The sequence below is a fragment of the Phoxinus phoxinus genome (genome assembly GCF_949152265.1).
Source record: "Phoxinus phoxinus genome assembly, chromosome: 23".
Lineage (NCBI taxonomy): Eukaryota > Metazoa > Chordata > Actinopteri > Cypriniformes > Leuciscidae > Phoxinus > Phoxinus phoxinus.
This window is the reverse complement of record NC_136898.1, coordinates 10,266,062-10,287,365: the sequence shown is the minus strand read 5'-3', so window position 1 is coordinate 10,287,365 and position 21,304 is coordinate 10,266,062. Positions and strand designations below refer to the sequence as shown.

At 39.1% G+C, this 21,304-nt stretch overlaps 1 protein-coding gene across 1 annotated transcript in view; it reads left to right on the top strand.

The window, feature by feature from the left end:
- Positions 1 to 14,788: 14,788 nt before the first annotated feature.
- The window catches only part of lhfpl6 (LHFPL tetraspan subfamily member 6), a 28,172-nt gene continuing 21,656 nt past the window's right edge, over positions 14,789 to 21,304 (top strand). The window contains exons 1-2 of the mRNA XM_079600618.1: positions 14,789 to 15,192; positions 16,474 to 16,979. Of these exons, the coding sequence (XP_079456744.1) occupies positions 16,595 to 16,979 (385 nt within the window). The 5' untranslated portion in view covers positions 14,789 to 15,192; positions 16,474 to 16,594. The remainder of the gene's footprint in view (positions 15,193 to 16,473; positions 16,980 to 21,304) is intronic.

The window sequence follows — 21,304 nt, the reverse complement described above, 5'->3', positions numbered from 1 at the left end:
TGACAAACTAGACGATGAGGCCATGTCAAAAGGAGTCGGTGGTTTACTTGGATCATATTTCACTTGATTTATTTTAAGCTATTGACATAGTTTTGTTATCGACTGGCTATACTAACGTTAGTTAGAAAGACGAAGCTGTTAGCAGCTAACGTTAAAGTTACGTGATTAGCTCTCACTAGGCACGCTACCTTGGCTGTTAACTGATTTTACTGTTGAAATAGTGGCAGGCTAGGACTAAAGTGGACTTGGCTGGTTTCTACTTGTGTCACTAATTCAACCCCCCAAACTATCTGTATTTAACATGAAGTAGTGTACTTGCTAGTTAACGTTACTGGCTTTAATTTCGTTTTCATACCAACTAAACTGCAGCTAGCAGCTTCATCTTTCTAACGTTAACTAGTAACAACGTTAGCTAGTCGACAACAAAACTATGTCAATAGCTTAAATCAAGTGAGTAAACCACCGACTCCTCTAGACATCGTCTAGTTTGTCATACTGTGAGTGTGTTAATGACAAAAAAATAGGCTAACGTTATTTGGTGATTCCACGAGACATGAGATGTCAAACTCTGAATAGTCCATATTTGGCCACTGCGTGGGGTCATTAATCCAGTTTTCGACCATTTCAAAGGGACACCTCTGTATCCCCATATCCAGTAGCTTCTTTAAATACCACTCACTGTTCTCGGCCGGCAAAGAGTGTGTATATTTGTGCCATTTTTGCTGTCAAGAAACTTATTAGAGCGAGTTCTGTTCTCAGGGGAATCCGTTTGTCTTCCCCCAAAAAGGGGCGTTACCCTTCGATGACGTAAAAGTAGCGTTGGTCTATGAAAGGAGCACTGGAGCGCAGTAGTAGCGCTGAACTGTGTGTGGTAAAAACACTCTGTTTTCAAAAGATTGTTGGAGTTTAAGGCCTCTTTATATTTCCATCAGGATACACTCAGGAATTATGATAATCAGAGATCCCGAGCATCATGAACAGTCTCTACACCGGCAAGAGGCGCGACACAGCGCGTCAAAAGCAAATAGGCACTGTCTGTTCACTGCTGCCGCTGCAGTTTAAATCATGTAAAACTAGCATGTTTGAAATGTTAACACACATTCCCATGTGACGTCTGCTTAGCTTTATATGCATAATCGTGCTCTTAACGGCTCTGATCGTAGCCTGCTTATTGACTAGTGCTGGTTAAATCATATCGTGATAGTGTACTGGACGCGGGGCATTTATTAAACGGATGCCCGCACTTCTGATGTAGCGGCTACTTCACGCAATTAGGACAAATGTTTTTGTATTTATACATTTGGGCTTATATTTGGTATTCTACATTACATTTATTTATATCCTATTGCTATTTGTCACTGCGATTGTGCTTTAAAAGGCAAAATCGTATAGTGTCATGCATCGTGTCTACCCTGTGCGAGGCAATCTACACTGGGCAAAGCGAATGTGCAAAAACATTTGTCCTAATTGCGTGAAGTAGCCGCTACATCAGAAGTGCGGGCATCCGTTTAATAAATGCCCCGCGTCCAGTACACTATCACGATATGATTTAACCAGCACTAGTCAATAAGCAGGCTACGATCAGAGCCGTTAAGAGCACGATTATGCATATAAAGCTAAGCAGACGTCACATGGGAATGTGTGTTAACATTTCAAACATGCTAGTTTTACATGATTTAAACTGCAGCGGCAGCAGTGAACAGACAGTGCCTATTTGCTTTTGACGCGCTGTGTCGCGCCTCTTGCCGGTGTAGAGACTGTTCATGATGCTCGGGATCTCTGATTATCATAATTCCTGAGTGTATCCTGATGGAAATATAAAGAGGCCTTAAACTCCAACAATCTTTTGAAAACAGAGTGTTTTTACCACACACAGTTCAGCGCTACTACTGCGCTCCAGTGCTCCTTTCATTGATGCAAGAATCAGTCAGTTCCCACTTCCCGCCCCGAGCGTAAAGCCTAACGTGATTGGTTGAAGCGATAACGTGCTACGATTGGCCAGCTCGATGTGGCCGTTATCTGATTGGCTTGAGTAGGCGGTGGGTGGAGTCCACCTATTTGTGGATTTCTCTGCACGTCTGCGCTAGAAGTGTTTCAAAATCCACAAATGCGTGAGGGGATTCACAAATGCACAGGAACCGATTCACAAATGTGTGCAGCGATTTACAAATGCACAGGAACCGATTCACAAATGTGTGCAGCGATTTACAAATGCACAGGAACCGATTCACAAATAAATGCCAGGCAGAGTTGTGTTTGTAAAATAAGAAAACATTTGTAAATATTTTATTTATTTGCAAATCTCATTTTTTTATTTGTGAATTTTATATTTTTTTGTGAAACTCTTTACATTTATTTGTGCATCTTAATCTATTCATTTGTGCATTCGATACATTTTTGTGAATCTCTTTACATTTATTTGTGAATATTAATCTATTTATTTGGAATATTGCAACAATAATAACCCCATAAAAAAGTACCCAGATGACCTTCTTCCACAGAGATTCTGGTGTGCATATGATGGACACTTTTCTATGAGGCCACGGGGGAGGATTTATGAATGGCAGTGATGCAACGTAACTGAAGCTGGCAGGTCACATGATAATGACAACATTGTATTCGGACATACTACTCTTTTAGCGTATGTGCTACTGTTTCTTGCATACTATATAGTAAGGAGGTAATAGATTTTTTTCAAAAGTTGTTGATTGGTGGTCAGTTTTCCACTTTTGATGTCATAGTGAGAAATTGCCATTGAAGTAATTCAATATTTGCTTAGTTATCACCAAAGCTCTCTCTCTCTGTTTAGCTGTAGATCCTTAAACCGTTACGCTGCCTAAGAAGTCTGTCTGAAATCAGTTAAGGTAGCCTACCTTCGCACGCAAAGCCTGCCTGCAAAGTAATTACCTGATAAGGCAGCGAGGCAACAAGTCAGCTGCCTAAGCTTTCGGAGTCGTACACAGCCAATATGTCAGCAAAAAAAAAAAAAAAATCTGACTGTTGATTTAATTATTATAATTTTTTTTCTAATAAAACTTTGTGTTATAAGGTATGAAATAAGTGAAAGACAGTAAAGGTCAAGCTCTTTTAATTAGATTTTTACATTCAAACACGTCTTTCTCTAATTCATGCTGTGCTCAATTATCTTCACAGTTGAAACGCATTGAGATGCCTCTGAAATGATGTAATAAATTGTGCACAGTTAGTTCAGAAGTGTTTTAAATAACAGTTTGTGTTGCAAGAGACCCTTAGCGCCCTTTAGCTTCAATTACATCTCCACAACAGATGATGGATGTGTATTATATTCAATATTTAATCAAATTTTGGCAGTCTGATCAAATAATGGGTCAAAGAAGGATTGTTAAATTCTGCAGATGATCATTTGCCACAGGAAATCGAAGGTCAATGGCAAATTGCATTGTGTGAAGCAGTATTTCAGTGTCCTCAGATTTTATGCTGAAAGAAAAATATATTCATATCATATCCAAGACAAACAACTTCAATTGCAATTTTAAAACTGACAAACTAACCTAAAATAAGTTAAACAAATAAAGCTCATTTTACTTCTTCACAGCTTGTTTACTAGATTTTTTATTTATTTATTGGAGGTGGTTAAGGAGATTATATAGAAAAAGTGCTATATAAATGTAACAAATTATTATAATTATTAATTAAACCAAATTAGCACTGTGTAACGTATAATACTATACATTGCAGAGGAAGTATTTGTAATATGGTAGTGCGCTATTCCCATAGACAGTAGGCTATATAAGAGGCTATTCCATGCTACTCCATGACAGGCAGGGTTTATAACAAGTCCCACAGCGCCACCTACTGGGTTTCAAGAGAAAAACTTGCCTCTGTTTATATTGAATTAATGCTAAAGATCTCCCTCTAGTGGACTGAGTCCACATTCACTGTTTAGTTGCCATTTTAGCAGATTTGTTGTTGTTGTTGACACAAGCAAGGTTCTTCTTTGTCAACACGCACATTCATTTTTGCATAAGTAGGCTAATATACCACGATCGAGACTTTTCAGAGTACAGCTATACCAGAATAACATAACTCACCCCACACAGGGTAATAAATACATTTTGTGTAGGTAGAAAATGATATAACAGGGGGCCCAGCTGGAGACTGTATTTAATGAGTTATATTTGATGCAACCGAGAAAGGTTTTATTGCTGCTTGCTTGCGGCTGTCGACTCGACAGAGAAGTAAAGTGGCAAGAGCAAGGGGATAATGGCTGGATGGGTTTAAACTAAATCACAAAATCATAGGACAGAATTGTTTGCTCAAAGCAAACACATTTTTGTCATTTTGCTGCCACTTATTCTGCAGTATAAGTATTGTGTGTCTCGCTTTACCTGAAATAAACTTGTTTATGTCAGGATCTTGTTTTATATATTTCAGTGACAATGGGAGTAGCACAGGCATGGGCGCAGGGGTGATTTGAGGAAACATGGAGCTGGATATGCATCAAAAAGCATGAATTCAACGAGAGGGCCATTTCCTGGAGGAACGTAGCCTACGTCAAGTAATAAAACCGTCTGCCCAGCTGCATGTTTACCTCCCTAAAAGGCTTGATGTTTTCAAGTGAAACTTTTCATTTATCCTTGGGAAACCAGTACGGACAAGGAAGAAGAATGAGGCTTGTTGGCCCATCTATTTTTATACTACTTTGAAGCAGTGAGCATGAAAAGAATAAGAAATGCTGTTATTTCAACACTGGAATTTATGATGATGCTTTTACATGATTCAATACAACTTTATCCTGCAAGGGTATATTTATTCATCTGGTGAAGCTTTTTATGAGAATCCTTGAGATCTTGGTCTTTTAGCTGTAATGTTTTTAATCCATTTAATCGTTTACTAGGCCTAAACTAGTATTACAACATTCTACATTAAATATTAATATACAATTAATATATTGGGAGGGGTATTATATTTTATTATGTCAAAAATATAGAATAAATATCACATTTCTCTATACTTGAGATGAATGTGTTTCAACTTCTGGGTCTGTTCTGATGTCAGCAGGGAATCGTCAAAAAAAAAAAAAAGCATGTGCGACCAATCAAACTCTTCATTCTTTCAGCAAGGATTTTTTTTTACTTTTGTGCGGTAAAGAATTTTGAAATAGAGCTGTGTAACGACTTGATGCCAAATGTAAAATCTGGACCCTGAAGCAGAACCAGATGTAGAACACTGAGTTCCAATCTTTACAGCCGTGGCCCACTAGGGGGCCTCAGTAAACTTCTGCAAGACGTGAAAAAATTAAATAAAGTAACAAACCACTAAAATGCAGCATGCAAAGTGACATCAAATGAATTACTCTAGAGAAAAATCAGGAACTTCCCAAGCAAGAGCACAATGACTGACTTTTTTAATCTAATGAATGGGGTTGCAAAATGACATGGTTGCCATCTACTAATTGTATAGGCTTGTTCATGGCTAAGCCAAGTAAGTAGCTACCTTGAGATTTATCGTCAGGTGGTGGTTTTTTTAGCCTCTCTCTCTGAAAAAACAACACATACTCCTTGTAATTACATTTGGTCTGATGAAAAGTTAAAAAACTACTGAACAATTTAAAATGCAAGAACATATAGCCTAGGTCATAGACTTTGTCAGTTATAAACTGTTTTCTTTCTAGACGAGTCAGAGATGTAACCCAAACTACACTAAAACAATTTTTTTCATAAAAAAATGTCTTAATATATGTTCCAAAGATGAACAAAAGTCTTACGGGTTTGGAACAAACTGAGAATGAGGAATTAATGACAGAATTTTCATTTTTTATGTGAACTATCCCTTTAAAGGATGGTACTATCCCCTTACACTCAGATAACACGCAGGAGCGTTGCAATATCTTCATTTCCTTCTTTAAAACAAAAGTTGAAAAGATCCGTTCCCATCTCTCCAGCCCCCCTGCCCTTCAGCCCCCCGCTGTATCTGCTCCCTTGTTCCCGCCACCTCTTTTCCCTATACCCTCTGCCTCCCCAGTTACATCCGTTGACCTTCAATCTGGGACTTCACAGCTCTTCTGCTGTTTTAAGGATATCACACAGCACGACATCGAAGACCTTCTAAGGAAGATGAAGCCCTCCACCTGTGACCTGGACCCATTTCCCTCAGCCCTGATAAAAAGTCATTGCTCTGCAATAAGTCCCTTGATCACCAAAATCATTAATCAGTCTCTCCAGTCTGGCCAGGTCCCTACGTCTCTGAAAACCGCGGTCATCAAGCCATTACTAAAAAAGCCCAGCCTTGACCCCGAAGAACCTGCAAACTACCGCCCCATTTCAAACCTCCCTTTCCTGTCAAAGGTGCTGGAAAAGGTAGTTTCTGCTCAACTCCACAATCATCTCATAACTAATAGTCTTTATGAGAAGTTCCAGTCTGGTTTTCGTTCTGGCCACAGTACAGAAACTGCCTTGGTCAGGGTACCCAATGACTTGTTGATGACGGCTGATGCTGGCTCTCCATCACTTCTTATCCTTCTTGATCTCACCGCAGCATTTGACACCGTGGATCACCATATTCTTTTACACCGTCTTCACTCCTCCATTGGTCTCTCTGATACTACTCTGGCCTGGTTTACATCATATCTCACGGACAGAACTGAGTATGTATCTCTGGGTGGTGTTAAATCAGACACACACTCTGTCACCTGTGGTGTCCCTCAAGGATCAGTCCTTGGCCCCACCCTCTTCACACTGTACATGCTCCCCCTTGGTGATGTCATCAGCTGGCATGGTATATCTTTCCATTGCTACGCTGATGACACCCAACTTTACATTAAAACAAACCCAACCCCCTCTGCAGCTCTTTCCACACTTTCCACCTGCCTGGAGGAGATAGAGACATGGATGGCGGCTAACTTTCTGCAACTAAACAGTTCAAAAACGGAAGCCATTCTTGTTGCCACTCCTCACCAGATAAGGTCATCCACCATCACCAGCATCACCTTCTCCGGCCACGATATCCATCTCTCATCTTCAGTGACAAACCTCGGTGTCAGAATGGACCCTCACTTGACCTTTGAGGCCCACATTAAACATCTTTGTAAAACCTCATTCTTTCGCCTTAGGAACATAGCTAAACTTCGCCCCATACTCACTTTCCCTGATGCAGAAAAACTTGTCCACGCGTTTGTCTCCTCCAGGCTGGACTATTGTAATGCACTCCTCATCGGGATCCCAAGCAAGAACATCCAGCAGTTGCAGTACATTCAGAACTGTGCTGCTAGGATCCTGATGGGCGTACGGAAGTACCACCACATCACACCTATCCTCAAGTCGCTCCATTGGCTTCCTGTCCAGTACAGGATTGAATTCAAAGTTTCCCTTCTGTCTCACCAGTGCCTTCATGGCACTGCCCCCTTATATCTCAAACAACTCATCACTCCCCATTCCTCATCACGTCATCTCCGCTCTGGACAGGCCAACCTCCTCCAGCCTCTGAGGACAAAGCTTCGAACTATGGGTGACCGCGCCTTTTGTTCAGTTGCACCCAGTCTGTGGAATGCTCTTCCTGTCCATCTAAGGGCACCTCAGAATGTGGACTCTTTTAAAAAAGGACTTAAAACCCATCTTTTTAGAAAAGCTTTTTATGGCTAAAATTTTTATTTGAATGTCTCTGTTTTTAATCTGTTTTACATTGTTGCACTTTGAGGTCATTGAATTGATGTAAAGTGCGTTATAAATTAAATATATTATTATTATTATTATTACTATAGTGTCACAGAAGTTACACACTTATAGTTGAATGAAGGATTATAATTAAAAAGGAGAGGGATACAAGAAAATTGTTATCTTTAGTCATTACATTCATCACTGACATTTAATTAGAAAGCAAACAGAATAAGCTAAAAAGAGACTACAGGGAGAAGAATAGGGTGTTAAAGTGTGAAAGTCAATTTGAGCGCTATGTGTTATGGGTTCTCTGTCCCATTCTCCTTCACAGAGTGCTGCGTTTGCGTTTATGATTTGTGTATTGTGAGGTTCATGGCTGAGACTTCTGGAGGGTGAATAACAGAACCAGCTGTCGTCCTCTTTCTCTGATTCATTCACTCGCTCTATGTTGCCCTCATCTCCACCCCTCTACCCCTGATCACGCATCCTTTGTTCTCCATGACTCCTTCTGTGTGTCATTTGTGACTTCACAATTCTGATTGGGTGTGTATTTACACTTGGCCAAATAAATGCGTTTCTGCACTTGATGTAGCTCACAATGAACTAAAAACATCAGGTAGCCCAAATTGCTTTTACCAAATTTGCGATATAAAATGCAACAACTGTTATGTGCCACATTTTATTGTGCTCCCAAACATACTTCCATACATACAGAGGGGAGAACAAGTATTTGATACACTGCTGATACACACATGATACACAAGGTCATTTGGTCTGATGAGACAAAAATAGAGCTTTTTGGTCTAAATTCAACTCGCTGTGTTTGGAGGAAGAAAAAGGATGAGTACAACCCCAAGAACACCATCCCAACCGTGAAGCATGGATGTGGAAACATCATTCTTTGGGGATGCTTTTCTGCAAAGGGGACAGGACGACTGCACCATATTGAGGGAAGGAGGTTGTTGGCCAAGATCTCGCAATACATGGCCTCATCCATCCTTCCCTCAATACGGTGCAGTCGTCCTGTCCCCTTTGCAGAAAAGCATCCCCAAAGAATGATGTTTCCACCTCCATGCTTCACGGTTGGGATGGTGTTCTTAGGGTTGTACTCCTTCTTCTTCCTCCAAACACGGCGAGTGGAGTTTAGACCAAAAAGCTCTATTTTGCTCAGTAAGAGCATTGAAGATGGGTCGTGGCTGGGTCTTCCAGCATGACAACGACCCGAAACACACAGCCAGGGCAACTAAGAAGTGGCTCCGTAAGAAGCATCTTAAGGTCCTGGAGTGGCCTAGCCAGTCTCCAGACCTGAACCCAATAGAAAATCTTTAGAGGGAGCTGAAAGTCACTGTATAAAACGAAAGCCCAGCGACAGCCCCGAAACCTGAAGGATCTGGAGAAGGTCTGTATGGAGGAGTGGGCCAAAATCCGCAGTGTGTGCAAACCTGGTCAAGAACTACAGGAAACGTATGATCTCTGTAATTGCAAACAAAGGTTTTTGTACCAAATATTAAGTTCTGTTTGTCTGATGTATCAAATAATTATGTCATGCAATAAAATGCAAATTAATAAAAATCATACAATGTGATTTTCTGGATTTTTGTTTTAGATTCCGTCACTCACAGTTGAAGTGTACCTATGATAAAAAATTACAGACTTCTACATGCTTTGTTTATTGGGAAAACCTGCAAAATCGGCTGTGTATCAAATACTTGTTCTCCCCACTGTATGTTGACATTGTTCCGATTGGGAAGGCTAACAATTAACGTATGTGGCCTCCTGAGGTGGTTTAAATGCAGCATAAATGCCTTCTTAATCTTGGCTCAACTCAGTGAAGAAGGGAAGGACAATGGCAACCACTATAAAGTGACTTTCGTTGTCAGCCTCAATGACGAATTTCTTACAGTGAGACTATTGTCTTCAAGTATTCACACACAGTAATGAGGTACACGTGTGGGTAACTGTGATATCTCATTAACTTCTCTTGTGAGATTCTTCATCATTAGCAGGTAACAGTTATGGTGTCTCTGTGGATCACATTTGAAAGTTTAAGTTACATGGTGCAACTACACCTCACAAAGACAGACTATTTAACATTCTTATGAAGTTTTGACAGCTCATAACCACTTGTGCGTGGCTTGGGAATGGGAATAATTATAATGGTCGGGTTTTGATGAGTGTCTTTGCTCTCCCAGATCGCAAACTGCCATCAAAGTCAGATGCTCCATATTGATATGGCCACAAGGTCTCAATTCATGCCGACAAAATCCAGATGATGTCATTTATGAGGATGGTAAATGTCAGCCTGGCACTAAATTAACTGTCATATATGCATAGGTGAATTCTATTGAACACACATCTGGCATCTCCTTACACTTTTAATAGACATCTGGGTTCACTGAATATTGAGCTGAAATCAGATCAGGTGGAAAGCAATATGGCTTCTGCAAATTGATTCGGTGCTCAATTAATCATAAGAGCTAATGGAGCAATAACTCTATCAGGACACAAATATCATAAATTAAAGTTCTTTATATGTAGTAGCTGGTAAATGCATTTTATTGTTTCCTACACAGCACCCATTACTAATAGCCAAAGCCAGTCGTGTGGGGTATTTATTTAAACATTATTATTATTACTATAACTGTATTATTATTATAGTTCATTATTAATAAAAGTACGATTTTAGGAGGCAAAATAATGTTGACAATTTTTTCAGGATTGTAAATTGAACGTAGGCTGAGCATATGCAATTCAAATAATAATAATCGAATACAGATGGAAATTTTTGCATTTTGCAGATTTTAATTCATTTCATATGCTAAACAGAATAGTATCATGCTGTGGGGGTGGTAAGTGAGATATTGCACCTTTTTCTTTGTGTTGGTGCAATTAAAACCACCAATGGGAGCAGCGTCACAAAAGTGTGTGTGAGTAACATTATTCAGTGTTTAGGGGGGAAAACATCTAGCAAACATATGGTCACAAACATTTCAATGATCTGAATGCAGAGCCAGATGTAAAAGAGTTTTACAGAAATTAGTGTGCTGTTTTTCTGTAGGACCATGGTCCGTTGAGAAGCTAAATGGTCCGTCTATCTAAAAGGCTTCATGCAGAGATTCAAACAGACCTAAGTTGAACAAACTGAATGAGATCAGAGGATTTTCTAGAGACTGCTCAAATTGTGCTCTCTCTAATGTTCGATTGAGAGATTTCCACTCAACGGCAAGTTCTGGTTGAACTGTGTAGGAAATGCATCCCATAGAAGTCAAAAGTACCTCATAACTAATCATTGGACAGACACTTGCAGCCCAGATCTTTAAACACTAGGCTATATCACAGTGTACATGGGTGGTTGACGTGACGCTACATTTTTGCGTCCATGGTGACAAATATTAATAAAAATGTATAATATTTCATTAAAATGTCTGTTGTTATATACAGTTTAATCTTCTAGAACTAATACATCTGTAATTAATGAGTATTATAATTAAAATATGTAAATATTTAGTTTTAAACATGACATTTGTCCTCTGGTGTGACTGTCCGGGGTAGCTTTGCTTATCTTAAAATTACTGTAATTAAATGAAAAATAAGTCTAAATACATTAAAATACTTGAATAGATGTTATAGAGGTGTTAACTTAATGAAACTAAAGGTTATAAGTCATAAGGTCCCCATTTAGAATAATTGTGACACATTACATTTTGTCCGCAAAAGTGGTGTCCACCTGGTGTGACGCCATTCTGTAGATATAAAACGGGCATTAATTTTGGCACCTTATTACTGAGAAGGGCCCTTCTTCATCCAGGAAGCACAGTAGACCTCACTGGAGTACATGGACTGCCCAGAAGGTGAGTTCTGTTTAAAATATTTTCATAATATTGCTATTTCCATGCACTGTTGGAAATGGGATCCATTACGCTGTCCTTTGGTGTGACATAATCTAAGTATTGATCTGAAAATTTTCAGCAATTTATATTTATTGACTATTGAAAATAATGTAAATCTTAACACTGTTAGTCAGGATTGAAGACTGTGTCTCATACAGTTAGGCCGCAAACTGGCCTTAATCTTGAAAATGTCCACTGGTGTGACAGCACTGTCCTGTAGTGTGACATGAAATCAGTGTCACACTGGTGGACATGACTGTCACACCAGTGGATGTAAACATTCTTTGTTCCTATAAAATAACCAAAATCAGACAGAAATCACGAACAAACCAGATATATTTGAATCCTGCATTTATTAGCTTCTTGAATCAGATGAAGAGATGTGTAGAACAGCCTTATGGTCTGGTTGGTTCACGTGAGATGATTGACAGCTTTAGAAACTAATCATATCATGCTGATGTCATAGCTGACGCGAATCAGGAAGAGGAGAGTCATTGCTAGCTCAGTTAGCTGTTTTAAGCTCTTGAGATCGTACATTTTAATGCGATATGAATAGAAATGTTATGGGAACGGATTGGGCGGTACCGCCCAAAATTGCATACTTTTACATGTGTAATTATCTTAAAAACTGTTAGTGATAGAGAGGTGCGGTCTTTTTTGCCGCATTCCTCATATTCCGCTGAAAACAGTGGTATCCAGTTTGTACAGACTTCCTTGTTGCGTAATACCACTGCGTAAAAAGGCCAATGAAATCGATGTTTGCTAGGCAGATTCCACGCGCATCGACCAATGGAAAAATTGCGCTGGGAGGAACATTTTTCAAGGACCAACTTGTCAGTGTCATCTCTGAGCCAGAGCCCCACCAGCGTGCAGCCCAACTCACCAAATATGACTGGCTGCTGTTCAATGAGGTGTGAAAGGAGGATGAGTCCTTAAACTCTAAAACACTACTTTTTTTCTTTTTTGTATTTCACAGTGTACTCTGTATGAATTATTTTTATGAACCACAGGATGTTTTGCTGTTTTATTCTGTATGAATTATTTTTATGAACCACATGATGTTTTGCTGTTTTATTCTGATCAATTCCATTTATGGTTATGAAATGTGACAAGGTGGCCCTATAACTTAAAGCTTACCTTTTTATTTTAGTGAATTTTAAAATAAATTTGAACAAGTAATAAGCCAGGTGAATTTTGTTTACATGTTAATGTTATGTTGCTAAATGTTACGATAGCTCCCAGGTCTTTTTTATGGGAATGTTGGTTTCTTCTTCTTTCTTCTGACTTTATTGTACAAAACACATTTGAACTTGAAGTTGTACCTTTGTTTTAATGAATTGTTTTAATTATCTGAACAAGAAATAATAAATGTGACTTTGTACAAAACAAGGGCATACTGGTACTTTTTGTTGTCCAATGGTGTGACGAAATGTCCTGTGGTGTGACAAACTGAATTATAAGTGGAAAAGGCATTTAAATGCACAAATTTATGTAAAAGGTGTTGAATAGTATAATAATAATATCATCACTGTGCACATATAAGGATGGAATGAAACTTCATTAGGTTTTATACAAATGATAATGAATATAATCCAGACGTTTGGGTAAAGTCCCTATGTGTACATTTTATAGTGGGATAATAACATTATTGTGAATTTTTATTGGTTACTTTTGATGTGGGAATGTAATTAGGACAAATTGATTAGGATTGTGCATATTTGTATTATCTGTCACACAATCTCTGAATTGAATATTAACATAAAAAATGTTGTCACACCGGTGGACAATTTTTGGGACTACCACACAAAAAAGTTAATAAAATGCTAAATTAATAAGGAATTAGAAAGGGACACATTCAGTTTTGAGTTATTCACATATTAAGCAATATAATTATAAGACATTTGACATGCATTTTAGAAAAAATTTTTTTCCCACTTTGGATTTGAGTTCACGTCAACCACCCACATATCAAATAAAGTACCGTAGTCTTTCAGTCTGGATATTTCATGCGCAAGAGGCGCTTTCTATGAATTCTCCTTGACTGCTTACGGCTGCATCGCTTTACACAAGGGAAAGAAGTAGAGATGGGCTCCCCCAATTTGCATTTCTCATCAGGGTCAGAACTGCTTTAACATGCAGCAAATCTCTGATGTTGCTTTTGGTTCATAATAAAATGCATGAAACAGCAGTGAAGATATTGAATACTAAAACATCATTACAGCCACATTAGCCAATGCCACCAGAGAGACACTGCTGATGAGAAATAACACTGCAGGATGGAAATTATAATAATGGATCAAGAAGAGGTGCTGACAGTGTGCCCTCTCCTCTGTCGGTTCCTGAAGGTCATTGCTGCCCTCAGACCCATTTTGATATGCAACATCAGTTTTTATGTGCCGTTTGGGCATTGTGACAGCATATGTGATTGATGTGACCTAGCTTATTAAACTCAGCAGTTTGCATACATGTTTCTCAGATTAAAAGGGATAGTTCGCCCAAAAATGAAAATTCTGTCATTAATTACTCACCCTCATGTTGTTCCAACCCAGTAAGACTTTCGTTCATCTTCGGAACACAAATTAAGATCTTTTTGATGAAATCTGAGAGATTTCTATCCCTCCATAGACAGCTACGCAACTGAAACTTTGACACTTCAAAAAGTTCATAAAGAGATTGTAAAACTAATCCATAAGAGACCAGTCCAAAAGAGACTCGATTGCTTTATATGACGAAGATATTTAATTTAGTCTTCAATTTACATTTAAACATTGATCAGCGAACATAAACAGGAAAACAACGCTTCTTGCAGAAGCTCAGACGTGCTGCGTAATGAGAATAAACCTCATTGGTTCTTGGTGAAGCTCAAACTTGCGTAACACACGAGAACGAACCTCATTGGTTCTTAAGGAAGCTCAAACGTGCTGCGTAACATGAGTATGAACTTCATTGTTTACTGCTTAAAGTAATTCAAAATTTCCGACTCAAAAGAACAATTCGTTCTTCAATCGCACATCGGTATTGATGCGGCATGCGCACAGTAGACATTAGCATAAAATGCATTTTATGTAAACTGGAAATTGCCTAGAAGGTTTTTAATTTTATGATTTAAATCGTCATATACTTTTAATTTCATAAATCATTGTTAATGTGTAGGCCTATAATTTGTATTTTGTGAAATTGAGCCTAATTATATATCCCCCATATGCTTAGGGTACAAATAACGTATTTGTCAATTGTAACCTTTTTTTTTTTTTTTTTTTCACCATGACTGCTAGAGACACCGTACTTCGTCTCTACTCTCCCACAGAAAAACGAAATGACAATAAATTACTGCTTTGACTTTGACAAGGGACTTTGAGAGAGCGCGCGGCAGCCAGGCGGAGTCTTGGGAAACACAGCATATTGTCAGACCAGCCCCTGGGCGGAGGATCTGGACTGATTGATGCCCCTGCTTGCGCTTTCCCACTCCGTTAACACACTCGGTTTAGTCCCGGGCGGAGACGTGCATATGCTCGGGAGTGAGTGGACTGTAGACGCCAGAGTTAAAGACTTCAGGGACCCAGGACACGATAGAAGCAAACAGACAGCATACGCCACATTTTTTCGTGTTTTATGCTCTTTAGTTCTTGAAAACAAGTGGAATCGGAAACAGTGAACGACACAGACATGTAAGATATCTTTTGCATGCTTAAATCAGTTTCTGACTCACTTTTGGACTCTGGTTCTTCATGACAGCTCGACATAATGTTTTACTTTATGTTTACATCCCACATGGTTATGGATTGATGACTCATAATGTGTCCATTAACTTTTCTTTTATCAACATCAAGATTTTAGGTCAAAATGTATGAACGCATGGGGAAAGTGTATTATGTGCTTTACCATTTTAAATCTCCTCTTGTTTACGCTCAGTTTTTTTTTATTCATTTTAAATGGCCCTGACGTGTGGCGTGTTATTTTAAAACTTCAAATATCACATGTAGCCTAGTCAAAAAATGTATAAGTATAATGCTAATAAAATTAGCAAAGTTCCGTTTAAAATGATTTTAGATAGAGTACAGCATGTTACACTATGTCAACAAAAAATATTTAATGTCAGCAACTAATGTGTATATATTAGCTGTGAAAATGTAGATTGTAAACACGCTCTTCATTCTATTTAAATACCATAATCCAGAGTTTTGAGTCTTAAAAGTATTTTGTTGCCTGGATATTGTATTTTTGTCTTAATGGTGTCATTTTATTCAATAATGCATTTAATAGTTTAAGTCTGTTCATCGGTCTCTTATATAGAAAACTACCTCAGAATTTTTTGTAATGAGTAGTAATCATGCATGACTGGAAAAGTCAATCAAAAATCTATAATTTCCTGGGTTCTCAGAAGTGGAAGTCGTCATAGTTGGGTAAACTTCTATAATGGTAAACGGGGGATGACAGCAAATATATTTGTTTGTATTCCCATTTGCTTCAATAGCAAACGAAAAAAATCTATGATAGTGTTTCCATGACTCCAAAAGATAGAAAAATATAGAGAGATTGATTACAGCAGTCTGAACAGAGAAAATTATGTAAAATTTGCCATTATGCTCCCAGAGCTGTTGTACAGTAGAAGCACCCTAGCAGCAGCGTTAATTCGTTTTTTTTGTAATTTACTGTCGGGGTAATATAACACAAAGTATAGTGTTAAAAATGTGTTACAATTTTTAACAATTAAAACATGAAAAACTTTACTACAGTTGCAATTTTGATAACTGTGGAAACGTCTCTGAAAAGGGTCCATTGATCAAAATATTTGGGTGACAAACAGGCAGTTTTTTATGTTTACCTATTTAATGCACATATGAAAGTGAACAGATTTTAGTAAGCTTGATGCAATTTGAAGAGCTTAGTTGTCACATTCGATTTATGACTTTTTACTGACGTTCCCACACTTTTTACTATTTTCTCAGGTGTAACCGAGCAGGAAGACATCGGGAGGATCTGGGCCGGTGGGCTTAGGAGCTCTGCATGTGCACAACCTAAAATCCAGTGTCTTTTGCATCTGAAAGCTTTTTGTTTGAGCTGAGCGTGATGGCATCCAGTCTTACATGTGCAGGTGTGGTATGGGCCCTGTTGTCCTTCCTTTGTGCAGCCACATCTTGCATAGGCTTCTTCATGCCATACTGGCTGCTTGGGTCACAGATGGGTAAGCCAGTGTCATTTGGAACATTCCGGCGCTGTTCCTACCCTGTAAGGGATGAAGCTCGTGGTGGGACGGTTATGTTGGAGCAATGTGGGCGCTATGCCTCCTTCCAGGGCATCCCGAGTCTGGAGTGGAGGATCTGCACGGTGGTGACGGGGGCAGGCTGCGGACTGCTGCTCCTGGTGGCTCTCACAGCAATGATGGGATGCTGTGTTACAGATCTAATCTCTCGCACCATCGGACGGGTGGCAGGAGGGATACAGTTTGTGGGAGGTGAGTCCAATTACAAGGACCTTGACTGGAGATTCAATGGATGGGTGAATGGATGGATAGTTGGCTGAATGGGACTGAATTGGGAGATGAAAATTTTGATAGACAGCTAGATGAATAATTGAATGGATAACTGTCATATTAAGTGGTTATAGATTGACATAACTCTGCCGATATTTATTTTGAGTTTATCGTGCTGTAATATTTTATATACATTAGTATAAAAAAATTCTGATTTATACCAATATCGGATTTATATTGGCCACCCCACTTTCTGGTTAATTGGTATCGGCATTGGTCGGCTACTAGTTTTCTGTCCATTTATTGGTTGGGTGCATAGTACATAGTCAGTATAATGAATTCATATTTTGATAAATGGATAGTCAGATGAAACACTGCAACTTTGCAAACACACACTTCCATTTGCTGTCTTCCTAGACGCAAGTACGTAGCAACTCCTGAGCGGGAACACATGACGACGACCGCATCCTCTTAGTGAAACTCGGTGTGCTTGTTTTGACATTCGGTTGCTACGATTCGTGTCATCCTGTGAAGAGAGGAGCCTGTGACCTCTTGCTTATTTGGGCAAAGACACCAAACTTACATCCTGGTGAAAATCAGTTTGAGTTTGTTTGTTAACCGAACAAATGGTGAAAAGCAAACAAGAGTTTCCTTTCATGTCTTTAGTACTGTTTAGACAGGATTGGTTTGCCAAACGACGATTGAGTTACAATTGTTAACGCAGAATGTCTTATGATTTCATGTACTGATTTCGGACGGGGTGTGGGCATATTATGGAAAATTTGGTAAAATGATCAAATAAGTTATATACCTTGTGTCATTTTACCATAGTTCATCCAAAAAAAATTATTCTCATCATTTTCTCACCTATTCACATTCACATTATTGTTCTTTCTTTTGACCATACAATCATGTCCATAGACTTTAATTTGATGAAATAAACATCCTTCAAAAGTCGCACAGGTTTGGGCCGACATGAGGATGAGTAAACGTTTATAGAATTTACATTTGTTGGGTGAACTGTCCATTTAAGAAAAGAAAGTCATTAAAGTAAGATTCATACCTGATGTTTCTAGTGGCATTTCTGATCAGTTTGTGATTGGACTTTCTGTATTGCTTTTCTTTTTATATCGGATGCAATACCAGCAGCACTTGAACCGCAGACTGTTATTTTACCCAGATGGCAAGCTGAAGTCAGCCGAAAGGTCTAAATCCATCATGAAGACTCACCAGGCAGTGAAACGAGAAATTTAAGCTTTAGTTATGGCATTCACCAAAGGTCAAAGTAAATGAGGAGAAGCGTTGTGAAAAATAATATACCGTAATCGCACACATTCCTCTCCGGATGGTATTCGATTTCTCACAGTACCCCAGAAATTGCTCAGTAATTTGTACAGAGGTTATATGAGGGGAGGGGGGCAGACTTGTTCAAACGTCCGTGAAGCACAAATTTACCTGACCTCCTTGGGGAAAACTAGTCAAATATGGCTAAAGGCCAAATAAGCTTTTAATGGTCAAGAAAATGGATGTGCCTTGCAAATGCAGTCTTGCTCGCACACACAGGCAGAAAAAGAGCAGGTTACACAGCATAAATTGGCTCTTGTAACTGTCCTTCTGTAAAGATCTTTATATATGTGAGGCAGTAACAGATCTGCTTATGAAGCGATTGGCCCTGTAATGAGCAGTATATGAGGGGAGGCGGGCCCCTCACGGGCCCTTATGACTTACATCACCCTTTCTTCTTTTGACTTGCCTCAGAGCAGTGACTTTGCTCCATTTCAGAGAGATGGGAAATAATAAAGGTTGATTATACGTGACCTCTCTATGAGGGACCGTAGGCAACTGTTCTCTCTTTCATATCCCTTTCTCATTTGTGCTCTCTTTACTTTTCCACACACACACTTTGATACGTACACCTGCTTGCTTTGTGATGTTTTATTCATGGGCAACTAAATATTTCCTGTTTGCAGTTTTTCCTTGTCATAGAAAGCTGTGGCTTTGCTTTGTTTAGTTTTTTTATCACTTGATACAGTAAGGGCGATAGAGACTTGCTAATTCTGGGACAGATGCCAGGTGCCATATTGGTGTCACATCTTCAGTTTGCCCTTTTTCAGGTGGGAATATAATTCAATAATAGGTCGAACTTGTGAAGTCTATTGTTTAACGTTCCTGCATCATGTTGGATTTCCTCTCACACCCACGTCTCGCTTCACATCACCCGTTGCATGTTTGCATACGTCACGCACGCCCTCCTCAGTCATGTTTTATACACTGAATTTACCATAGGATTTATGGGTTCGTCTAAATGCTGTCAGGATCCTGTCCAATAAGAACACAAGACCTTGAAATGAGTCTTATTCGCTTGAGAGATCTGCCGATATGACTCAGTTGGTCTGGGTGTTTTCTCAATTACTCTTTAATGTCTTCTTATCACATTAGTGAAATACTGAGAACATATTCTTTCAGAACAACTAGTTCCTGGGAGATGTTTCACACTTTGCTGTAATGACAATGCCTGATGAGTTTGTTACATTTTGCGAATGCAAACATTTTTTGAATTTCTCCCATGCTTTTCCTCCCTTACTGTCTCTATCAAAGGTCTGTTCTCTAATTTTCTTTCCTTATCTCTTACCTTTTTCTCTTAACTGTTGAAGTATTTTCTGCACTGTATGCATTTCACAGTAGAAGATGAAGAAGAATGCATTCATTGAACCATATCTATGCCCACTAGAGTCGGAATAACTTTTTTCCCCCTTCATTTTCTGCAGTGGTTGCAGGCAAGACTCTAAAAGGGTTTAACATAAAAAATATATAAAAAGAGGAATTGAAGACGGAGTAATTATGCTGAAAATTCAGCTTTGCCACCACAAGGATACATTACTTTATTTTTTTATTTAAAAAAAATAATATTTCACAATGTTAAATTTTTACTGTATTTTTGAACAAATAATTGCATCCTTGTTGTTGAGCATAAGAGTCTTCTTTCTATTTGCATGTATGTCCTCTATAATATTATTGTGAATTCCTCACATTCAGTTCATGTGACTCATGTCCCAACTCATGTCCTGCTGTGACTCAGAATATCACAATCGTTCTGTTTTTGTGGCCCCTTCACTGCATAGATCACGTCATTGTATTTACAGTGGGGAAATCTTATACAACCTTACCCTGAGGAAAACACAAATAAGTCAGGTGGCAAAAACTCTGTGTACAAGTGCTCAAGTGAGCTTTGAGACGTGACGGTTCAGTAATCCAGGCGGCAGCAGTTGTCTTACTGTAATCTTTCACTTCTTGAACTGTAAACTTTCAACCAATACCAACAGAGAGTCAATGCAGCTTGGAAAACATGGTTGTTGTCTTTCAATGCTCTCCGAGTTTAAAAAATGCGCAACAATATGGTGTTTTACTCTTATCTTTAAGTCATTAAGCAGGATAAGTATGAAAATAATCATTAACTTCTCTAGAGTTGTCCTTGACTTTACGTCCGGTCACATTGGACTGCAGGGTTTGCCTCCTGATTTCCCTCTGTTAGCTCAGATGTCAAATATGTCACGTTTGTGTGCTGTGTAAATCTCTCTCGTTTAAATCTAGATTGGCAATATTTAATTAGTCACGCTGGAATGTTTCTAATTGGGGATACGACCGGGTGTGGAGAACTGCTGATTTTCGTCTATACATTCGTGTGGGTGATAGAAAGCGTGTGCGCTTGAGCGACGTGCCGTGTGTATTTGTAGTTGTGTGGGAACAGGCCTAGCTGAGGGTGTAAACGCTGGTTTTAGCTGACCCGCGCCGACCCCTGGGCGCTTGGAAAGAGACGGATGGAGAGATGAGAGGGCGTAGGGTGGTGTGAATGGGAAAGACAGGCAGGATCCAGCTGATGGAGACAGCTGCAGCAGCAGGAAGAGACTTACTGGCTCCAGTACGACGAGAAGACTGGTGCACATCTCTCACTATGTCTCCCTGTCAGTTTCTCCACTGTCTGTCAATCCGTCTGAAAATTCCGTCGACTCATTGGAATGTATTTGGAATGTTGCTGGAAAATAGGAGAAAATAATTCTGAGAGAGTGACACTTAGTGAACTGAACGAGGCAGAGGTAAAGACAATCTGTTTCTGTCCTTCACAGAAATCAATGACAGTTGTAACAGATATTGTCTTGTAAACTTGACACCAATGGGTGTAGCCCATTATGAAAGCAGGATGAATTTCAATACACGTTTCCTCCTTTCTGAATGATACGCAAGATTAGAAATCTCACGAGGCCAGCCATGTTTCACCCAAAAATCAAAAAGAAATTTTATTTCAAATT